Raw genomic sequence first — 18,741 nt, forward strand, 5'->3', positions numbered from 1 at the left:
ACTGTGGTAAAACCTGGCCTTTTTTTTTTTTTTTTTTTTGGTCTTAAACATTAATTCAAGTGCAACACAAATACTTTGCACATAAAAAATAATAATAATAATAATAACACATTTGTAAGAGAAAATCAAAATATCATTCAATCTACTCATCAACCAGCAAGTGGCAGTAGCTTCTGCAGTCAGGCCGTGATAAACACAGAGAACAAGATCATAGCAACGCTTATGTTACCTGCAGTGTTCAGCATGAGCTTTAAATGAACTGGATCTTATGTAAGTGAGAAACCTTTATGAATGCATTGTCTATAATGACATATGGATGTTTAGTTTATGTGTTTATTTGTTTAGATTAAGCGAGAATGTGAATGTTTAAGTTAATGGCATGCTTGCTATAATCAGGTCAAATGTGATTAGTGCATGCATGGAATGCAATTTAATGACTTCAATATATAGCACAAGATAAAGAGCTAATGCATGCTTCTTCTCCAATGCAATATGCCAGTCAAACCAGTAATCTCCTGAGCAAGGTTTCTGATTTAGATGACAAATTAACTAGTCAATTTACAATACTTTTAGATCAAATGATGCTCAGATGAGACTAGGGAGTTCCTATGCTTGTGATATTATACTGTAGGTTAATCTGCCTAGATTGATATGAAATGTTTTTGAAGGATTATGTTTACTGCATTGGTCATTCAGTGGAGGTTGATGGTGTTATTTGTTTCTTTTTTACAGAAATGTAAGCCACCTGATTGTGTTGTGTACTGGTCTGTGGCTCTACCAGTGGACTGATTTCATTCCTCTTCTGTTGTTAATGTTGGTGTAGTGTTGCCAAGGTAACAAATCATCTAGTACACTTTGTGTTCACTCAAAAATGAAAATTATGTCATTATTTACTCACTCACACGTTGTTCCTAAACCTGCATGACTTTCTTTCCGTAGAGGTTTAAAGGAGATGTTTGACAGAATGACAACCTCAGTCTCCATTCACTTTCATTGTGCATAAAAAAGGATGCAATGAAAGTTAATGGTGACTGGGACTATTATACTGCCAATCAACTACTTTTGTGTTCCACTGAAGAAATAATGTTATACTGGTTTAGAAACATGAGCGTGAGTTGCTAAATTATGACACAATTTCAGTTGTTGGGTAAACTATTCCTTTATTTCAATAGTACAACAGTTATCACCCACTTTTCCAGCTACCTATGTTATAAAAGTATTTTTCCCAGTGAAGTTCTCCACAGGGATTTCAAAACAATTCTTTAATAATTAATAAATAAAATATTTCTAAGCCATGAACCAAACCAACAATTTCCAAGATGAATTAACTTTGATTTGAAGCCTTTTTAAATAAAAAGATGAAATGGACAATACTGTGTACTAAAATTCTTTAAAGGGTGAATGAACCACAATATTAAACAATGAGGTATAATTAGGCATGTCACGGTATCAAACTATCACATCACTACAGTTTTTATCACTGCATTAGGTATTATCATGGTATTGAATTAAATTACAAAATTTGCTGAAAGATTTAAAAATAAAACTGTGTTGTTCTCTTAATAACAAGTCTCTTAATGTAAAATTTATTTACTGTTTCAATACCAAATGGGTCTTTTAAATTATTTGATAACAAACAACCTTTAAAAGAACCCTGAACATTAAAAACAATAATGTGTTTTATTTTTCTGGATAGCATGCCAGTTGCTAATCAATAGCTAGGTGCTAGCTACAAATGTAAAATTGGCAAAGTATGATTCCATGGTGTTCCAAATTGAATGTATCGGTATTAAGTTCAAGTTGGAACACCATGAAATCATACTTTGCCAATTTTACATTTGTAGCTAGCACCTAGCTATTGATTAGCAACTGGCTTGCTATCCAGAAAAATAAAACACATTATTGTTTTTAATGTATTGAGTTTGTATAATAGTCAGTGTGTCTCACAAACATTTTTAATTGCAGGACTTATTATTAGCTGATTAAACACTGTATTTTAGTTGTACTACAAACACAAACTGTACTGTGTAGATAGCAGTGTTTTGGATTTTCTCCCAATTTGGAATGTCCAATTCCCAATGCGCTCTAAGTCCTTGTGGTGGCATAGTGACTCACCTCTATCCAGGTGGCGGAGGACGAATCTCAGTTGCCTCCGTGTCTGATGCCATGGTGGATGGCCCACACCATCCACCATGGCATCTATGCACAACTCCCCACGTGCCCCACTGAGAGCAAACCACATTGTAGCAACCACAAGGAGGTTACACCATGTGACTCTACCCTCCCTAGCAACCGGGCCAATTTGGTTGCTTAAGAGACCTGGCTGGAATCACCCAGCACGCCCTGGGATTCGAATTTGCGAACTCCAGGGGTGGTAGCCAGCATTTTTACCACTGAGCTACCCAGGCCCCCTTTTGGTTACTTGAAAGCAAACTAGACATTATCTGCAAATGGCAACATTTCTTTGTCATCTTAGTTGGCACTTAGCTAGTTGTCTTTTAGAGTGTTGTCACTCAGTTTTCAAAAACAGTTTGTAAAAACGAGCACAACTTACCTTTATATTTCTGAATGGAATGATTGTCCCACAGATGAGCGAACATGTTGGAGGTGTTCCCTTGTTTCGCTGTCACTTTTCTGCCACATGATTTACACAAAGGGCATCTTCGACTTACAATCCCTCTATATTATAATGGAAACCAAAACTGCAATTGGTGAAGCTCTTTTTAGGATTCTCTGATTCTCTGATTGGTGGAGCTCTTTTTAGGATTATGGGTAGTGTAGTTATTCACCTGAAATATGGTGATATACTATAATAAAATAAATGCATAATAATAATAAAATGAATGCTGAATTGATGAGAAAATAACTGGAAACACAAAACTATCTTTTCACAGCTTTTCCTGTAGCATGTCTGTTTCAGTGATTATTAAGTGGGGAGGACAGGAGTACTCCATTAGCACTCTGTCTGAGGAGGACACGGTTTTGGATCTGAAACAGTCCATTAAATCTCTCACAGGAGTTCTCCCTGAACGACAGAAGCTCTTGGGGTTGAAAGTGAAAGGTAGTTGCACCATTAGAAACATACAATTTGCAAAGCCTTAAAATGAAATTAAATCCTGTAAAAAGTTTTAGCGTGTCAGCCGAAGCCATGAATCGACTTTTATTCCATGTCAGTGTGTGCTAGAATCTTTTGAATTGCTAATGAAAGCATTTTTTTACTTCAGTGCTTATTGAAAATTGGACAGTCTAGACATTTGAACCCAGTTTATTTCACTGTATGAACGCTCTTATTTTGTCAATCATCAGGTAAACCAGCAGATGATGATGTCAAGCTTGGTGACTTGAAGTTGAAGCCTAAAACCAAAATAATGATGATGGGCACTAGAGAGGAATGTCTGGTGGGTTTTCAGGATTTTACAGTTTGTCAAGTTTTAAAGTTTATCTAATCTATCAGTATTCATCTTGATTTTGTCTTTCCATAAGCTGTGTTTGGCATTAAATTACAGGGTTTTTTTTTGTGCTTTTAAAGAATATTGTACACTAATATGCTATGTGGCTGTGTGTTTTGAGTCAATCAGGGTTAGAAATTAGGGGGCTCAGGAGGAAAATGCAACCAAAAGTGACAAAAATACTCCTGAAATTTGAAATGTTTGGGTAGAAAATGTCACTGTGTTTTTATTTATTACATAAGGTCTAGTTTTTAATATTCTAGCCTAGTTATACACATTATCACATAAAATATGATTTGATGTTGAATTATATGGGTAGGAGGTAATATCTAAATATTCAGATTACGAATTTATGAATTGATTAAATTGAAATATTTGACTAAAAGGACAGAATATTTGTTATCTGAACAAAGTCCCTGAAAATCAAATCCAGGGGCAATTATTGCCCCTTTATGAAAAAAGGTAATTTCTGACATGAGTCAATGTACAATACATGACATCTCTTATTATTCTATATTATAAATTAGGCAGTCTATTTGTATGTATCTTAAATGGTTCTAAAGCTCTTAGTTCACACAGCATGTAATTTAAAAACAGTGCAATGGAAGGGAAAAGAAAGCAGGTGTCTAGAGATGTGACTATTTTTAACTTGACACAAAATGTATAAAATGCAGTGTTCCAGGTAGCTCAGCGACTATGGACGCTGACTATCATCCCTGGAGTTGTGAGTTCGAATCCAGGGTGTGCTGAGTGACTCCAGCCAGGTCTCCTAAGCAACCAAATTGACCCGGTTGCTAGGGAGGGTAGAGTCACGTGGGGTAACCTCCTCGTGGTCGTGATTAGTGTTTCTCACTCTCAATGGGGTGCGTTGTAAGTTGTGCGTGGATTGCAGAGAGTAGCATGAGCATCCACATGCTGTGAGTCTCTGCGGTGTCATGCACAACGAGCCACGTGATAAGATGCATGGTTTGACTGTCAACTGAGAATTGTCCTCCGCCACCCGGATTGAGGTGAGTAACCACGCGGCCATGAGGACCTACTAAGGCTACGTCTACATTCATCCGGATACATTTGAAAACGGAGTTTTCTTTTCAAAATGCTCTCCGTCCACACTAGCGTATTCAAGCGTTTTCCAAAAGTTGCTCATCCACATTGAAACGTATGAAAACGCTTAAATCATATTAGTGCGCTTGGGGAAAATCCCCGTTGCATGTATGGTCTGAAACGCAATTGCCCTCATGTTCCATCGCCGGACACCAATTCCAAGTAAACTTCCCTTTGCCTTTGAAGGAATGCAATGTGATGGTTGTACAAAGTAATCTTTATTTTTTTTTGCAACGCTGTCAAAGTGAGTATCAAGTACAACAGTTCCGCTATAACACGGGCTGCCATCTTGATTGTTTTGGTTGGATAGATCACATGACTGCATCACATGACAACAAATACATCATAATTTTCAGATATATCCGTTTTCACAGTCCACACTACAATGCGTAAACAACGTTTTCAAATGTATCCACTTTGGAGTGCGTTTTCAAAAAGCTCAGTTTTAGCAGAGAAAAACGCCGTCTCAGTGTGGACTGAAGTGTTTTCAAACGAAAATGCAGCGTTCCTGGTGTGAGACTCTGAAACCTCATAACTTTTCTGTTCCCTTTCTGTAGGAAGATGTTCTGGCCCCTCCTCCTGAAAACGATGACGTTGTTAATGACTTTGACATCGAAGAAGAAGTGACTGAGGTTGAAAACAGGCCAGTGACAGCCCATGTATATTCATAACATGTAGCTCTCAAAATGTCCCCTGCATCACATTTGGAACATTTGCAAACAGAATTGTTTGTCAAACCACTGTTTTGACTTGATATTTTATATTTATCTATCTATAATACAGAGAGGAGAATTTGGCCAAGATAGCTCGTCGGGTGAAAGATTACAAAGTTGACGAGTTAAATCCTCCAAGACCAGGAAAAAACCTCCTTGTGTTAGATATTGACTATACACTCTTTGGTATGTCTTGAAAGTTTACGCCACAAGCATCACACTTGCTGAATGAGTACTTCTGATATTTTGTTGATCTATTTGTATAGATCACTAAGAAATTCCTTTTAAAGGAATAGTTCACCCAAAAATGAAAATTCTCTCATCATTGACACATCCCGGATGTGTATGACTTTCTTCTGCAGAACGCAAACAAAGATTTTTAGAAGAATATTTCAGCTCTGTAGGTCCATACAATGCAAGTGAATGGTGGCCAGAACTTTAAAAGTCCAAATAGCATTTAAAGGCAGCATAAAATTAATCCATAAGACTCCCGTGGTTTAATCCATGTCTTCAGAAGCGATATGATAGATGTGGTTGAGAAACAGATCAAGTACTTTTTTACCATCAATCTCCATTTTCACTTTCTTCTTCTTTTGTTTTTGGCGATATACTTTTTTCATGCTTATCGCATACATACTGCACAGGGAGGGGAGGAGAATTTACAGAAAAAATAATTTAAATACTGATCTGTTTCTCACCCACACCTATCTTATCACTTCTGAAGGCATTGATTTAACCACTGGATTACTTTTATGCTGCCTTTATGTGCTTTTTGGAGCTTCAGAGTTCTGTTTGTGTTCCGCAGAAGAAGTCTGGGATGGCATGAGGGTGAGTAAATGATAAAATAATTAAAATTTTGGTGTGAACTATACCTTTAACCCCTAGCTATGTGATCAACGTTTTACTAAAGTTTTAATCTAATATAAAACAATGAGTTTGTAGTTAAAACAACACAATTAAACAGTACTGTATATTACTTCAAATATAGATCACAAGTCATGTGCAGAGACTGGCCAGGAGCTGATGCGTCCATATTTACATGAGTTTCTTACATCAGCTTATGAGGATTACGATATTGTCATCTGGTGTAAGGATCCATCTAGCCATTCAAGTTTTTCAGCCTCTTTTCAAAGGACTAGAGCTTGTGTCATTGTTTCACTATATATTCCATTTCTTTTCAGCTGCTACAAGTATGAAGTGGATTGATGCTAAAATGAAAGTAGGTCCTTGATAATGTTTGTGTCTTTTCAGATTCATACTTTTGGTATGTTTTGCTTTCTAGATTAGAATAAATGACTTCAGTCCTAATGCATTTATGCTTATGTGCATAAAGGAGATTCCGCTGAAATGTGTAGCTGTCCTGCTTCTCATATTTGTTGTTGTTGTTGTTGTGCTTTTATACTGCCACTTGTGCCAGTTTAGTTTGCCTCAGGTTATAATTGGGTGATAATTAGTTCAGTCATATCTAGGGATGGGAAGATATGGTTATCTCATGATTAGGTTCGATATATGATATGAGGTTCACGATTCATTATAATCTCGATTCGATATAATAACACTTAAATGACAAAATATTAAAGAAAATTTCATTTTCTGAAAAAATGTTTGAGCAAAATGTTTATTATAATTTTGTATCAAAATAAAGTTCTTTAATACACAATATAAATGCTCAAAGTTTAAATGATAAGAGTTGCTCATATACTTTCTGTATAAGCAACTGAACTTAATAGAACCTGTAAAGTATGTGAAAGTGCATATTTTATTTAAATAATTTGTTTGTCATTATTATTATAATCAAAATGTATGTAAAAATACAAATATTCTACATTATATTAATTCATATTATATTATGAAATTGTATATATAATAATGATGTGAGCTATCACTGTTTGAAATAATGTGTGCAATTTACAAGTAATAACATTGAGTTTACATTCATTTGTATAAGTGCCAAAAAGGTCACCGTCACTTTAAGAGATCAACGAGCCGTTTCAGTGAACATCAACGAGAATCTCTCAGTATTTTTAGCACATCCATGCTGCGTGAGATTAATATTACTATTTATTTTTAATCTGACTGTAAAGAACAGAAAGGATCATAAGACCCATTATTCAGTGAAATCGGAGTGCACCTCATCTGTGATGGACATGCATTACACGGAGGATACGATCTGCTTTAAAAGGATAGTTCATCCAAAAATGAACATTCTCTCATCATTTACTCACCCGCATGCCATCCCAGATGTGTATGACTTTCATTCTTCTGCTGAACACAAAGAAAGATTTTTAGAAGAATATTTCAGCTTGTCTTGCAAGTGAATGGGTGCCAAAATGTTGATGCTTCAAAAATCACATAAAGCCAGTTTAAAGTTAATACATACATCTCCAGTGGTTCAATCTATAGAAGTAATATGATTGGTGTGGATGAGAAACAGACCAATATTTAAGTCAATTTTTGCTAGAAAGTCTTCTCCCTGCCCAGTAGGTGGCTTAACCATGAAGAATGTGAATCATCAAAAGCACAAGTAGAAAGTTAAAGTGGAGATTGTCTGAGCAGGAAGGAGAATTTATAGTAAATATTGACTTACATATTGATCTGTTTCTCACCCACACCTATCATATCGCTTCTGAAGACATGGATTAAACCACTGGAGTCTTTATGCTGATTTGTATGATTGTATTGGCACCTGTTCACTTGCATTATATGGACCAAAAGAGCAGAAAAATTCTACTATCAATCTTTATTTGTGTTCTGCTGATGAAAGATACACATCCTTGATGGCATAAGTGCGAGTAAGTGATTTTTCATTTTTGGGTGAACTTATTCCTTTAATCTCAAGCACTTTTCATCAAAATAAGGTGATTTTCCATATATTCCAGTACTTCAGTTTCTAAAAGTTAAATTCTAGCACTTTAAGGACCCTTAAACAGTGTAGATAACAGTGTAGAAAAAATTGCAAGGTATAGAGAGATCATTTCATTTATGATCACATTGACAGAAAACAATATTGCAAATTTTGAAATATTGAATTATGCCACATTATGGTTCATAATATTTTTGGTTTGCGATATATCGAATTTTCGAGTGGGACATAAGTGACCAAATACTTGAAGCCACTATATTAAAATAAATACTCAATATTTTAAAGAGTAAACATTATGAACAAAAGTATGGCATCTGTGGTCTTTTAGGAACTTGGGGTGTTGGACAACCCAAACTACAAGATCACCTTCATGCTGGACAGTGCAGCCATGATCACTGTGCACACGCCTAAAAGAGGAGTTGTAGAGGTCAGACATGTTCAATTAAAACCACATCATTTTCTTTCTGTGCTACATCAGTGTGAAACATGTGTGCTTGTCATGTTTCAGGTGAAGCCTTTGGGAGTAATATGGGGTAAATACGGTGAGTTCTACAACAGAAAAAACACAATTATGTTTGACGACATCGGAAGAAACTTCCTCATGAATCCACAGAATGGACTGAAGGTATGCTGGAAGCTCTAGACTCAATATTTAGAGAAATAGTTCTTGCAAAAATGGGAATTGCCATCATTTACTCACCCTTGTGACGTTTCAAACCCGTATGGCTTTCTATCTTCTGTGGAACACAAAACAATGTTAGCCACTTTATTGTATTTGCTTGTTTTTCCACATACAATGAAAGTGAATGGGGACTGTCACGTGAGAGTGAGTAAATGATGATAGAATCTTCATTTTTGGGTGAACTAACACTTGAATTATTGATATAAACATGGAATTAAATATCCTTTAATTTAACTAACTGATATCTAATGATTGATTCAGTATTTTCTGCTATATAAGAAACTGAATTATGAATGTTTCAAACATTCATTCTTTTCTGTGTCTTGTTCACAGATTAGACCTTTCATGAAGGCTCACTTAAACCGTGAGAAAGATAAAGAACTGTACAAGTTGTCTCTTTATCTGAAGGAGATCGCCAAACTGGACGACTTCTCAGGTCTCAACCACAAGCACTGGGAAAGGTGAAGTGAACAAAACGACAGTTATCACTATTTATTAATTGGCTCTCTTAAATACTTGATTCTGATTGGTCAGTTGCAGCATTCTGTGATCAAATATATTTGGATAATTGACTGTTGTCCAACCTATTTCCTAGACCCCATTTACACCTGTTGTATGTTTAGTTTGGGGTCATTTAATCGCGAATAGGCAGAGCTCAATACAGGTGTTAATGGGAGCCAAAATGTTTTATGGTCTGGTCACTTCTACCACATTTTCCTTTTTTCATTTTGGTTTATTTTGTGTCCTTGACCTCAACAGGTACCTCTCAAAGAAACAGAGTCAATAACACGTTCAGCATTGTGGGGAAGCAATGATCATTCATCTAGAACAGAACTGGTTCTGAAAAACAGCTATCGGAACACCGATCAGCTTCTCTTTCTTCGTATATTGCAACGCTCATTGTAGTGTGTCATTACTGGAGAAAAAGATATATCCTCCTTCAATGAAAAGTATTCAAATAATTGCATCAACTGCAGCTAAAGCAAGCATGGTGGTCCTGTTACCTCACATCCTGCCTGGCACATTCTACTTCCTTTATCAACCATGTTCAGTTGGTAATATGGAATCTGTCCTGTTATTATGTGGTTTAAAGAAAATGTAGATGTGTATTAACTTTTTTCAAACTTTTATTGCATTTTGTCATGGAAAGAAGAGGATGTATAGTGACTTGAATAAGCGTCACTTGTTTTGTCATTTAACAACTGAACATCCTTTCAGTTTTTGTTACATACAGTATATCATAGAAGTGATGATGAGGTTTGAATGGTACTCCTGACTGTAACGTGTAATTGATCAATGTTTTGCAAAGAGATGTAGTTATTTCAAACAGCACATAAGAGGTCTATACTTTGCTGCTTTATTGCCAGATTAAAACATGGCATAATCCAAATGAACTATAATGGACAATTATGTTTACATGCATTCCTTTTTTCTGTATAAAGGCAGAATTTTGTTAAAGGAATAGTTCACCCAAAAATGTCAATTTTCTCATCATTTAATCACTCTCATGCCATCATAAGCCCGCATGACTTTGTTTCATCTGTGGAAACAAAGATTTTTCGATGGAGATATGATGTGAATATGTCCATACAATGCAAGTCAATGGGTTCTTCTGAAGTGATATGATCATTTTCAGGTGAGAATTTATTTTTATTTTTTTACTCTAAACATTGACATCTGCCGTCCCCTTGGCACGATTACACTTTCTCGCGCTTAACACATGTTATATTTTGGTTTGTTTCTCATCCAAAACTCACTGATCTCTTCAGAAGACATGGATTAAGCCTCTTGAGTTGTATGGATTATCTTTATGCCTTGAAAGCTTGAAAGTGTTGGATGTATTCGCATTGCATATCCATCAAAATATCTTTCTTTGCGTTCTGTAGATGAAAGAAAGTCTACATGTTTGAGATTGCATATAGGTGAGTAAATGAATAGAAAATGTCATATTCGGGTGGACTATTCCTTTAGGAGAATACTATGGATTTAGTGTGATTTATTTTCTACGTTGACTAAAGTTTGCCTAAATTCAAATGACTCTATGGGGATGCAAATGTTCATAAAGAACTTGAGTTTAGCCTCCAGTTAACAAAGTTTTGGTACATTGTCATGATTTTGAAGCTTGACGTTTTATATTTTTCTTCCTTCAAATTTAATATTTTGCAAGTTTGTGTTTAGTTTAAGTAGGTGTTAGCTCATGTAACCAGTATTGCATTTTGTGAAACTGCATTTCAGCCAGTATGTTACCTAATGTAAATTAAACAAAATTGTTTTTTACAATAGTTTGTGTCGGTTTTATCCATTATCCTTTTACACTCATGTAACATAATGTTGTGCCCCTTAAATTAAAGTTGTTTGTTTTATGAACCGTAATTCTTATAAAAAAAGTAAATATTCTTTAAAATATTTATAACTAGGGGTACAAAAGGCTCCTCATCAGGGTACCATCTCAGTGATGGGGTGCCCTTAAAGTGTACAGTTTAGCACTTTTTATTTTTTTTTCTGAGAGTATTTATAAAGTACATACTACCAGTCAAAACTATGGACTTTGTTCTTTGAAGCAGTAGTTAAATAATCAAGAAAGAAATTATAAAGAAAGTGATATGCAACTAATTCACAACATTTTAGTTATGCTTTTAGATCAAATTATTTTTTAAGATCATGCGAAACATAAACAAGTGTGTAAAGATGTCAGACTTTTGACTGGAATGTAGTAAGGACATGTTCAGATGTGCACTAGATGCAAGAATATGTAAAAACCAGAACATTATTCTGCTGTCTTGAATTTTATATAATTGTACACTTAATTTCTCTTCAATCTCCAAATAATACTTAATTTCATTCTTTGTTACCTTTTGTCTCAGCTTAAAGTGATAGTTCACCCAAAAATTACAATTTTCTCATCATTTACTCACCCACATGCCATTCCAGATGTGTATGACTTACTTTCTTCTGCTTAACACAAACCAATTTATGTAAATAATATTTAAATATTCTGTAAGTCCATACAATGCAAGTAAATGGTTATCAAAAATGTAAAGGTCCAAAAAGCATATTAAGAGACGTCAGTGGTTAAATTCATATCTTCATAAGCGATATGATATGTGTGGGTGAGTATCAGATCAATATAAAAAAAAATGTAACTATATATTCTCCTCTCTGCCCAGTAGGTGGTGATATGCACATGGAATGTGAATCGCCCAAAAAAAAAAAAAAAAAAAGAATGTGAAAGTGGAGATTGATAGTAAAAAAGGACTTAAATATTGATCTGTTTCTCCCCCTATCATACTGAAGATATGGATTTAACCACTGGAGTCATGTTAATTACTTTTATGCTGCCTTTATGTGCATTTTGGTGCTTCAAAGTTCGGGTCTCCATAAAATTTTATTGTATGGATCTACAGAGCTGCAATATTTTTCCAAAAATCTTTTGTGTTCAGCAGAAGAAAGAAAATACATATCTTGAATGGCATGAGTAAATTAAAAAAATATTTTATTATAGAGGTGAGCTATACCTTTTAAGTTATTAAGCTTAAGCAGCCTTGTTTTGTATGTCACCACATGTCTTGACATACTGTACCTATTGACATCAATATTCTCCATGATGAAACATAAGTGGAAAAATACGTTTTTCAATTTTCTTTTTTCACTTTATTGCATATAAATAAGACAAATCATATACCATCTGACAACCTTGGATACAACTAAACATCTTTAAAGGAATATTTTTCAAAATAAAGTATTTTTTTGGAAAATTATTGCACAAATTTCATCACGTCAATAATACAAAAATAGAAATATGTTTGCTGTAAAATGTTCATGAATAGAAAGCAGATGCAAGTACTATTAAGCCGAGTGCTGTGTTCCCTTGAGCTGACCTGAATTTGTGAAACAAAGTATTAATAAATGTCAGTGAGTACCAGAATAATATAGCAATAAAAAATGATCAATGAATCAAACAAATCAAGATCAATGTGGTCATTAAAACATAAAACAGCTCTCACCTTTTATTGCTCTAAGCTGTGCCGTTTTTTTCTCCTGTTACACAATAGATGCAGAATGTAGTTTGAATGCCATGCTCCATATTTTCATAAAGTGCATAATAACCAGATTAAACTGTACTTACTGATGATACTGGCTCCAGTCACTCCAAGCTTTTTTAGTTAAGGGGTCCTGTGCTCGCACGCAGAAGGTATATTTCTTCTTGTTGTTGTTCACCTTGTATTGTGTCTTGCTGATTTCATATTTCTATGATTCAGAGAAATCAACATGTTTAAGATTTTAGTCTCACATGACCAAATAGTGAAAGGTCCAAAGAACTGAACTTTATTGACATTTAAAGCAATCAATCGCATTTGTATGTATTTAAATTTTTTGGTGCCGTTTTGGGGTGGGTGTTACTCTATGATGATGTGCTACTCGGACGTCTTTCGCTGTTGTGCATCATCTCCGTGTTTATATCACCATTTCCCACTAAACGTATTTACATGCGCCGAAGCCCCCTTAAGCTCGTGCTTTAATGCAGGCCTGGTCAGACCTGGCAAACTTTGCCAAAAGTGATTATTTCATCACAAGCACTCATTGTATAAACATGGTACCTTGGTACAAAACTTTGTTTCCAGGCAGACTGAGAAAAATCCTATGTACCCTTGCAGAAGTTGATTTGAGCCAGCCAATCAGATTACCGCTTACTAGATCGAGAAAGTACTTGTTTTCTGTGCAATATGCATCAGACCATCAGTGAACGGACTGTGGTCCATGAGATTGGTCTCTTAAGTCTGAGACTACAACAGAAACAACAAACGCCAATTATATCTGGAAAAGCATAGAGAAAGTGGCTTACTTCAACATGACCTCCCGTGTAGTCACAGCTGTAGTTGTGAGGAACTACTTTCACCTCATAGGTCAGGGGAAAGAAACTGCAGGGGAAACTCCATGTTTCAGGGGGGCACCACTCAAACATGTCATCTTGGAACTTGGTAATATTGACTTTATCTGGCTTGACTAAGGGTTTGAGGTAATAGGGTTAGAGTTAGTGCAGAAACAATATTTTAATGGAAAATTGACAGTCTGGAAGAAGATTTCATTGTTACTGATTTGTCAGTTTTGCTAATCTAGTCTAGGAGCATTAAGCTAATTTGATCTGGTTTTATTTAATTATTGAATTACTTATTCAAACATACACAGTGACCCCAAAAGTATTTGGACATTTAAAAATGTATGTAAAAAAATGTAAAACTGCATTTGAAACAAAATATCAATATCTGAATTACGCCTGTGGTTACTCTGCTAGGACACTTGTGTGAATTCGAGGGGAACTGACTTCATACATCCACTAAAAATCAGCTTGGGACCATCTGGTTAAAAGTCATTGCAAAGATTCCTACATTTATAAGTGTAGACTAAGTATATCGCTGTAGAAGTAAACTCTAGAAATTGGACAAATGGTCCATGACATTCAGGGGGCGCCTCAAGCTCTTACCAATGTCTTGAATGAGGAAACTCCTGTGGTGCTCCTCCAAACGGTATAGATTTCTGACAAACAGCGTGAGACTGATGCTCCTAGACTCCTCAGAGTATGGACAGTATTCTTGGTCAATACAGGTCAGTCCTGAGATATCAGAGTCCAGAGTGCAGTTGATGACAATAGAATTTCTGTATAAAGACAATTCCAGTTTACAACTATTGTTCTGTTTCAACATAAGCCTTATAAAATGTTTGTACTTAAATAATGAATCTAGAACTAGAATAATCATCAATAATTACCGGATTGCTGCAAAATATACCACAGCTCTTTGGGTCCTTTGCTTGTGCCAGTTCCAGGAGCAATGAAAATGTCCACTGTAGTTTCTTGCAGTACAAGAAACATATTCTTGATTGAAAGTATATATAGTATTAATCACAATAGCAAAAACAGTATTTTCTCATTAGAAAAGCATTAGTAAGCTGTTACACAGAATAATAACATATTAAGCACATTATTCATTAGAATAAATCTGTAATTACATATGTAAAGACATTGTAATAACAACATAGAAATATTCTTCTTGTAATGCAATAAAATGTAAACTGTTTCATTTATATTAAAGTACATTATTCATTAAAATATCTCTGTAATTACATATGTAATTACACTGTTATAAAAACATGTACTATATTTCTTGAATGAGAAATATTCTTCTAATGCATTAACAGTTAGAATTTTCATATTCATATTGATTCATACATTTTAATTTATATGAAGTGTATTACTCATTAGAATAACTCTGTAATTGCATCTATAATTACACTGTAAACAAACATGTAAATACTGTATATTCTTCTTCTAATGCAATATCATTCATTCATTTTCATTTGTACTAAGTACATTATTCATTAGAATAACTCTATTAGCAATGTAAAGCAAACATGTACAGTAAAGTTTGACCAGGAAATATTCTTCACGTTACCTCTGTCATTGGATTGCGTTAGAACTCCACCCTTAAGAAACCCGACTGGATGGACCAGTAGTAGTGTGTAATTCAGGAGATCTCCATTTGGTCTGTGACATGTAAAGTTTCCTCCAAGCAAACCATCTATCGTAACAGTGATGTGGTTTCCAATCTCAACGATGCGTTCCTCATTCCTCTCCCAGTAAATGCCTTCTCCCTCAAACTGCTCTCCACAATGAACCGACACTTCAGTACTGGACAAATCTGACACCTCCAAAGCCAGTACTGCAACATTGACCACAACAATGCACATTAAATGAATAATGTATTTTACAACCAGCCATATTGGAAGTAAGCCTTCTTGTGAATAATGAGTAGTAAACCTTTTTTGAGACATGTTCAATATTTGTTACAAGGCTAATATTATTTTATGTTCATGTTATATATATATATATATATACTGCACAAAGGTAAAACATTGTTTAAAGTCATACTGGAGGTTGCAGATCAGATCAGCTTTGCATGAATTGTCACCAATTAAAAAATAGTCACCATTTGGTTTGATGAACCTCAGTGAAGTACTGCCTACCAATTGGAGGACAGTTTGCAGAATAACAAAGACAATCTTGTTCATCTAAAGAAAAGAGAAAAAAAATGATTTTCAGACACAGTAATGTGTTGTGTAGATAATAAACACATTCGAGAAGAAAACAAAATGTTATCTATTTAATAGTCAATCATTAAATGTATTTAAGCTGATGTGAAGGACGACTGACTCTTACCTTGAGAACTTTTTGAGTTGTAGTGGCTCTCTCCTCTTTCAGTGAAGTAGTGTTGGAACTGAGTGGCATTTATATACGAATGTAATACAGAAGTGTGAATTTCCATTGAGCAGAAGTTTCAAACTTAAACAAAGGTATCAGGAAACCAATGTGGTGAAGCCAATTTTAAATTGGGATTTCCATGAGCCTTGTAACAGTGTAGGGGCTTTAACTAGAGCATGTATTGTCAAGAATGATATACCTTACAGGTCATCTCTCACAATTTAATCATTTTCACTCAAACACTGAAACATATCATGGTATATTTTTTTCTGATGAATGTTTTCACTGGTTTTGCTATATTAGGATTTTTTCTTTTTCTGTATTTTTCACTTTCAGTATATTGTGTCAAATCCCCTCACTATTATGAAAGCTATCAGATAATTTTTTTTTGAGTGGCATATATTTTACTTGACCTCATATTCTTTCTCATCGTATGACTTTCTTTCCTCTATGGAACACAAAGGGAAAATTTTAGGCAAAATTTCAAATCTCACTTTTAACACATATTTTTTCCATATAATGCAAGTGAATGGTGACTGAACGGTGAACATTTAGCCTGTGTGTTCAAATAAGAAAATGAAGTAATTCAGGTTTAAAACAAGAGGGTGACTAACTGATAATCAAATTTTAATTTTTGTCTGAACAATACCGTTAATAATGAGACAAATCAACTCAAAATGGCTACAAATGTTTAGTTTTTTCCATGTATCTGTAGACTTTATCCCACTTGAGCTCTGAGCATAGGTGGTAGTTTCATATACAGTATATGTGAGGCAAATCAACAACACAACACTGAAATGCACATTAAATCGAAGCATAAGAAGGAACATTCATTAGGTCGTCACTGCCAATTGCAATGTAGAGTGTGTCGATTTGAATATAAAAACAACAAATTCTTCCATAATATTTAGAGTAACCACATATAGTGGCACTTCTGCAGATACTATGCCACAAATTATTATTTCAGTATCAGTGGTTAGTGACATGTCAGAGATGTGACCACAAGAAAAAGTGTTCACCTTTATTGACGTAGTTGTCACTTATCAACCACAAACTAGTACTTTACAAGTAGTAAAGAATAAAAAGGAATTCCAAGTTTCTCAGTAGCATGACAATACAACATTGTAAACGTGTTACAAAGCAACAAAACCTGTAGGTTATATTTATGGCATATACACTACTGACAGGTGAAGTGAATAACATTTATTATCTTGTTACAATGGCACCTGTCAAGAGGTGGGATATATTAGGAAGCAAGTGAACTGTCAGTTCTTGAATTTCATGTGTTGAAAAATAGGCAATAATAAGGATCTGAGTGACTTTGACAAGGGCCAAATTGTGATGGCTAGATGACTGGGTCAGAGTATCTCCAAAACGGCAGGTCTTGTGGGGTGTTCCCGGTATGCGGTGGTTAGTACCAACCAAAAGTGGTCCAAGGAAGGACAACTGGTGTACCGGCGACAAGGTCTTGGGCACCCAACTTGCTAAAAAATGTAAAGCTGGCCATGATAGAGAAGATGTGTAGCCGCAGACTGGTCAGAGCGCCCATGCTGACCCCTGTCTACCACCGAAAGCACATACAATGAGCATGTGAGTGTCAGAACTGGACCATGCAGCAATGGAAGAAGGTGGCCTGGTCTAATGAATCACATTTTCTTTTAGATCATGTGGACTGCTGGGTGCGTGTGCATCATTTACTTGGAGAAGAGATGGCAGCAGGATGAACTATGGGAAGAAAGTAGGCCACTGGAGGCAGTGTGATGCTCTGGGCAATGGTCTGCTGGGGAACCTTGGGTCCTGGCATATATGTGGATGTTACTTTGTCACATACCGCCTTCCTAAAGATTGTTGCAGACCACGTACACCCCTTCATGACAACAGTATTCCCTGATGGCAGTGAACTCTTTCAGCAGGATAATGCACCCTGCCACACTGCAAAATATGTTCAGGAATGGTTTTAGGAACATTACAAATAGTTCAAGGTGTTGACTTGGCCTCCGAATTCCCCAGATCTCAATCCGATTGAGCATATATGGGATGTGCTGGACCAACAAGTCTGATCCATGGAGGCCCAACCTCACATCTTACAGTATATATACACACACACACTGATCAGCCACAACATTAAAACCACCTGCCTAATATTGAGTAGTTCCACCTCATAGGGTGGAAAACAGTGCCAACTCACATCTCAGTATAGCATTTTGAGATGCTATACTTCTAACCGTAATTGTACAAAGTGGTTATCTGAGTTATCGTAGACTTTGTCAGTTTGAACCAGTCTGGCCATTCTCTGTTCACCTCTCTCATTAACAAGGCATTTTTGTTGGGGTTGTAGTTGATACTTTTCCAATTTACAACTTAAAACTGAGATGTTATTACAATTCAGAACAATGCTAAAAATCTATTTCTGCTTCTATGAAAATTCAGAAGATCTCCAGTCACACTTTATATAAAGTGCCTTTAACTACCATGTGCTTACAGTAAAAATATATATAAATATATATATATAAATATGCATTTAATAAATGATTACATATTGTAAATATGTTCTTCGGTGAAACTATTACAAGGGTCAACCTTATGTCATTCCAAACAAAAAGGACTTTCTTCTGCTAAACACAGGAGGAATTTTAAATGATGCCCCTTTTACTGATTTCAATACAAAAACGTCT

General features: G+C 35.3%; 2 protein-coding genes across 3 annotated transcripts; one reads left to right on the forward strand and one right to left on the reverse strand.

Annotated features, from left to right (window-relative positions):
• Positions 1 to 198: 198 nt before the first annotated feature.
• LOC127628165 (ubiquitin-like domain-containing CTD phosphatase 1) lies at positions 199 to 11,056 on the forward strand. Its single transcript, XM_052104890.1, has 12 exons — positions 199 to 270; positions 733 to 833; positions 2,895 to 3,061; positions 3,307 to 3,398; positions 5,111 to 5,196; positions 5,337 to 5,452; positions 6,255 to 6,353; positions 6,448 to 6,485; positions 8,458 to 8,556; positions 8,638 to 8,754; positions 9,145 to 9,272; positions 9,571 to 11,056. Exons 3-12 carry the CDS (start codon positions 2,908 to 2,910, stop codon positions 9,596 to 9,598), a joined length of 957 nt encoding a protein of 318 aa, XP_051960850.1. The 5' UTR covers positions 199 to 270; positions 733 to 833; positions 2,895 to 2,907; the 3' UTR covers positions 9,599 to 11,056.
• Positions 11,057 to 12,466: 1,410 nt separating this feature from the next.
• Positions 12,467 to 16,049, reverse strand: LOC127628166 (interleukin-12 subunit beta-like). Of its 2 annotated transcripts, none has more exons than XM_052104891.1 (9): positions 16,025 to 16,049; positions 15,795 to 15,876; positions 15,261 to 15,527; positions 14,578 to 14,683; positions 14,294 to 14,466; positions 13,655 to 13,815; positions 12,938 to 13,059; positions 12,816 to 12,849; positions 12,467 to 12,689 (listed from the first exon to the last, which is right to left on the reverse strand). In XM_052104891.1, exons 2-8 carry the CDS (start codon positions 15,874 to 15,876, stop codon positions 12,819 to 12,821), a joined length of 942 nt encoding a protein of 313 aa, XP_051960851.1. In that variant the 5' UTR covers positions 16,025 to 16,049; the 3' UTR covers positions 12,467 to 12,689; positions 12,816 to 12,818. The 2 variants fall into 2 exon arrangements, with proteins under 2 accessions (XP_051960851.1, XP_051960852.1); XM_052104892.1 differs by having other exon boundaries at positions 12,816 to 12,846; positions 12,934 to 13,059.
• Positions 16,050 to 18,741: the final 2,692 nt, after the last annotated feature.

The sequence above is a fragment of the Xyrauchen texanus genome, chromosome 34 (assembly GCF_025860055.1).
Source record: "Xyrauchen texanus isolate HMW12.3.18 chromosome 34, RBS_HiC_50CHRs, whole genome shotgun sequence".
Taxonomy (NCBI): Eukaryota; Metazoa; Chordata; class Actinopteri; order Cypriniformes; family Catostomidae; genus Xyrauchen; species Xyrauchen texanus.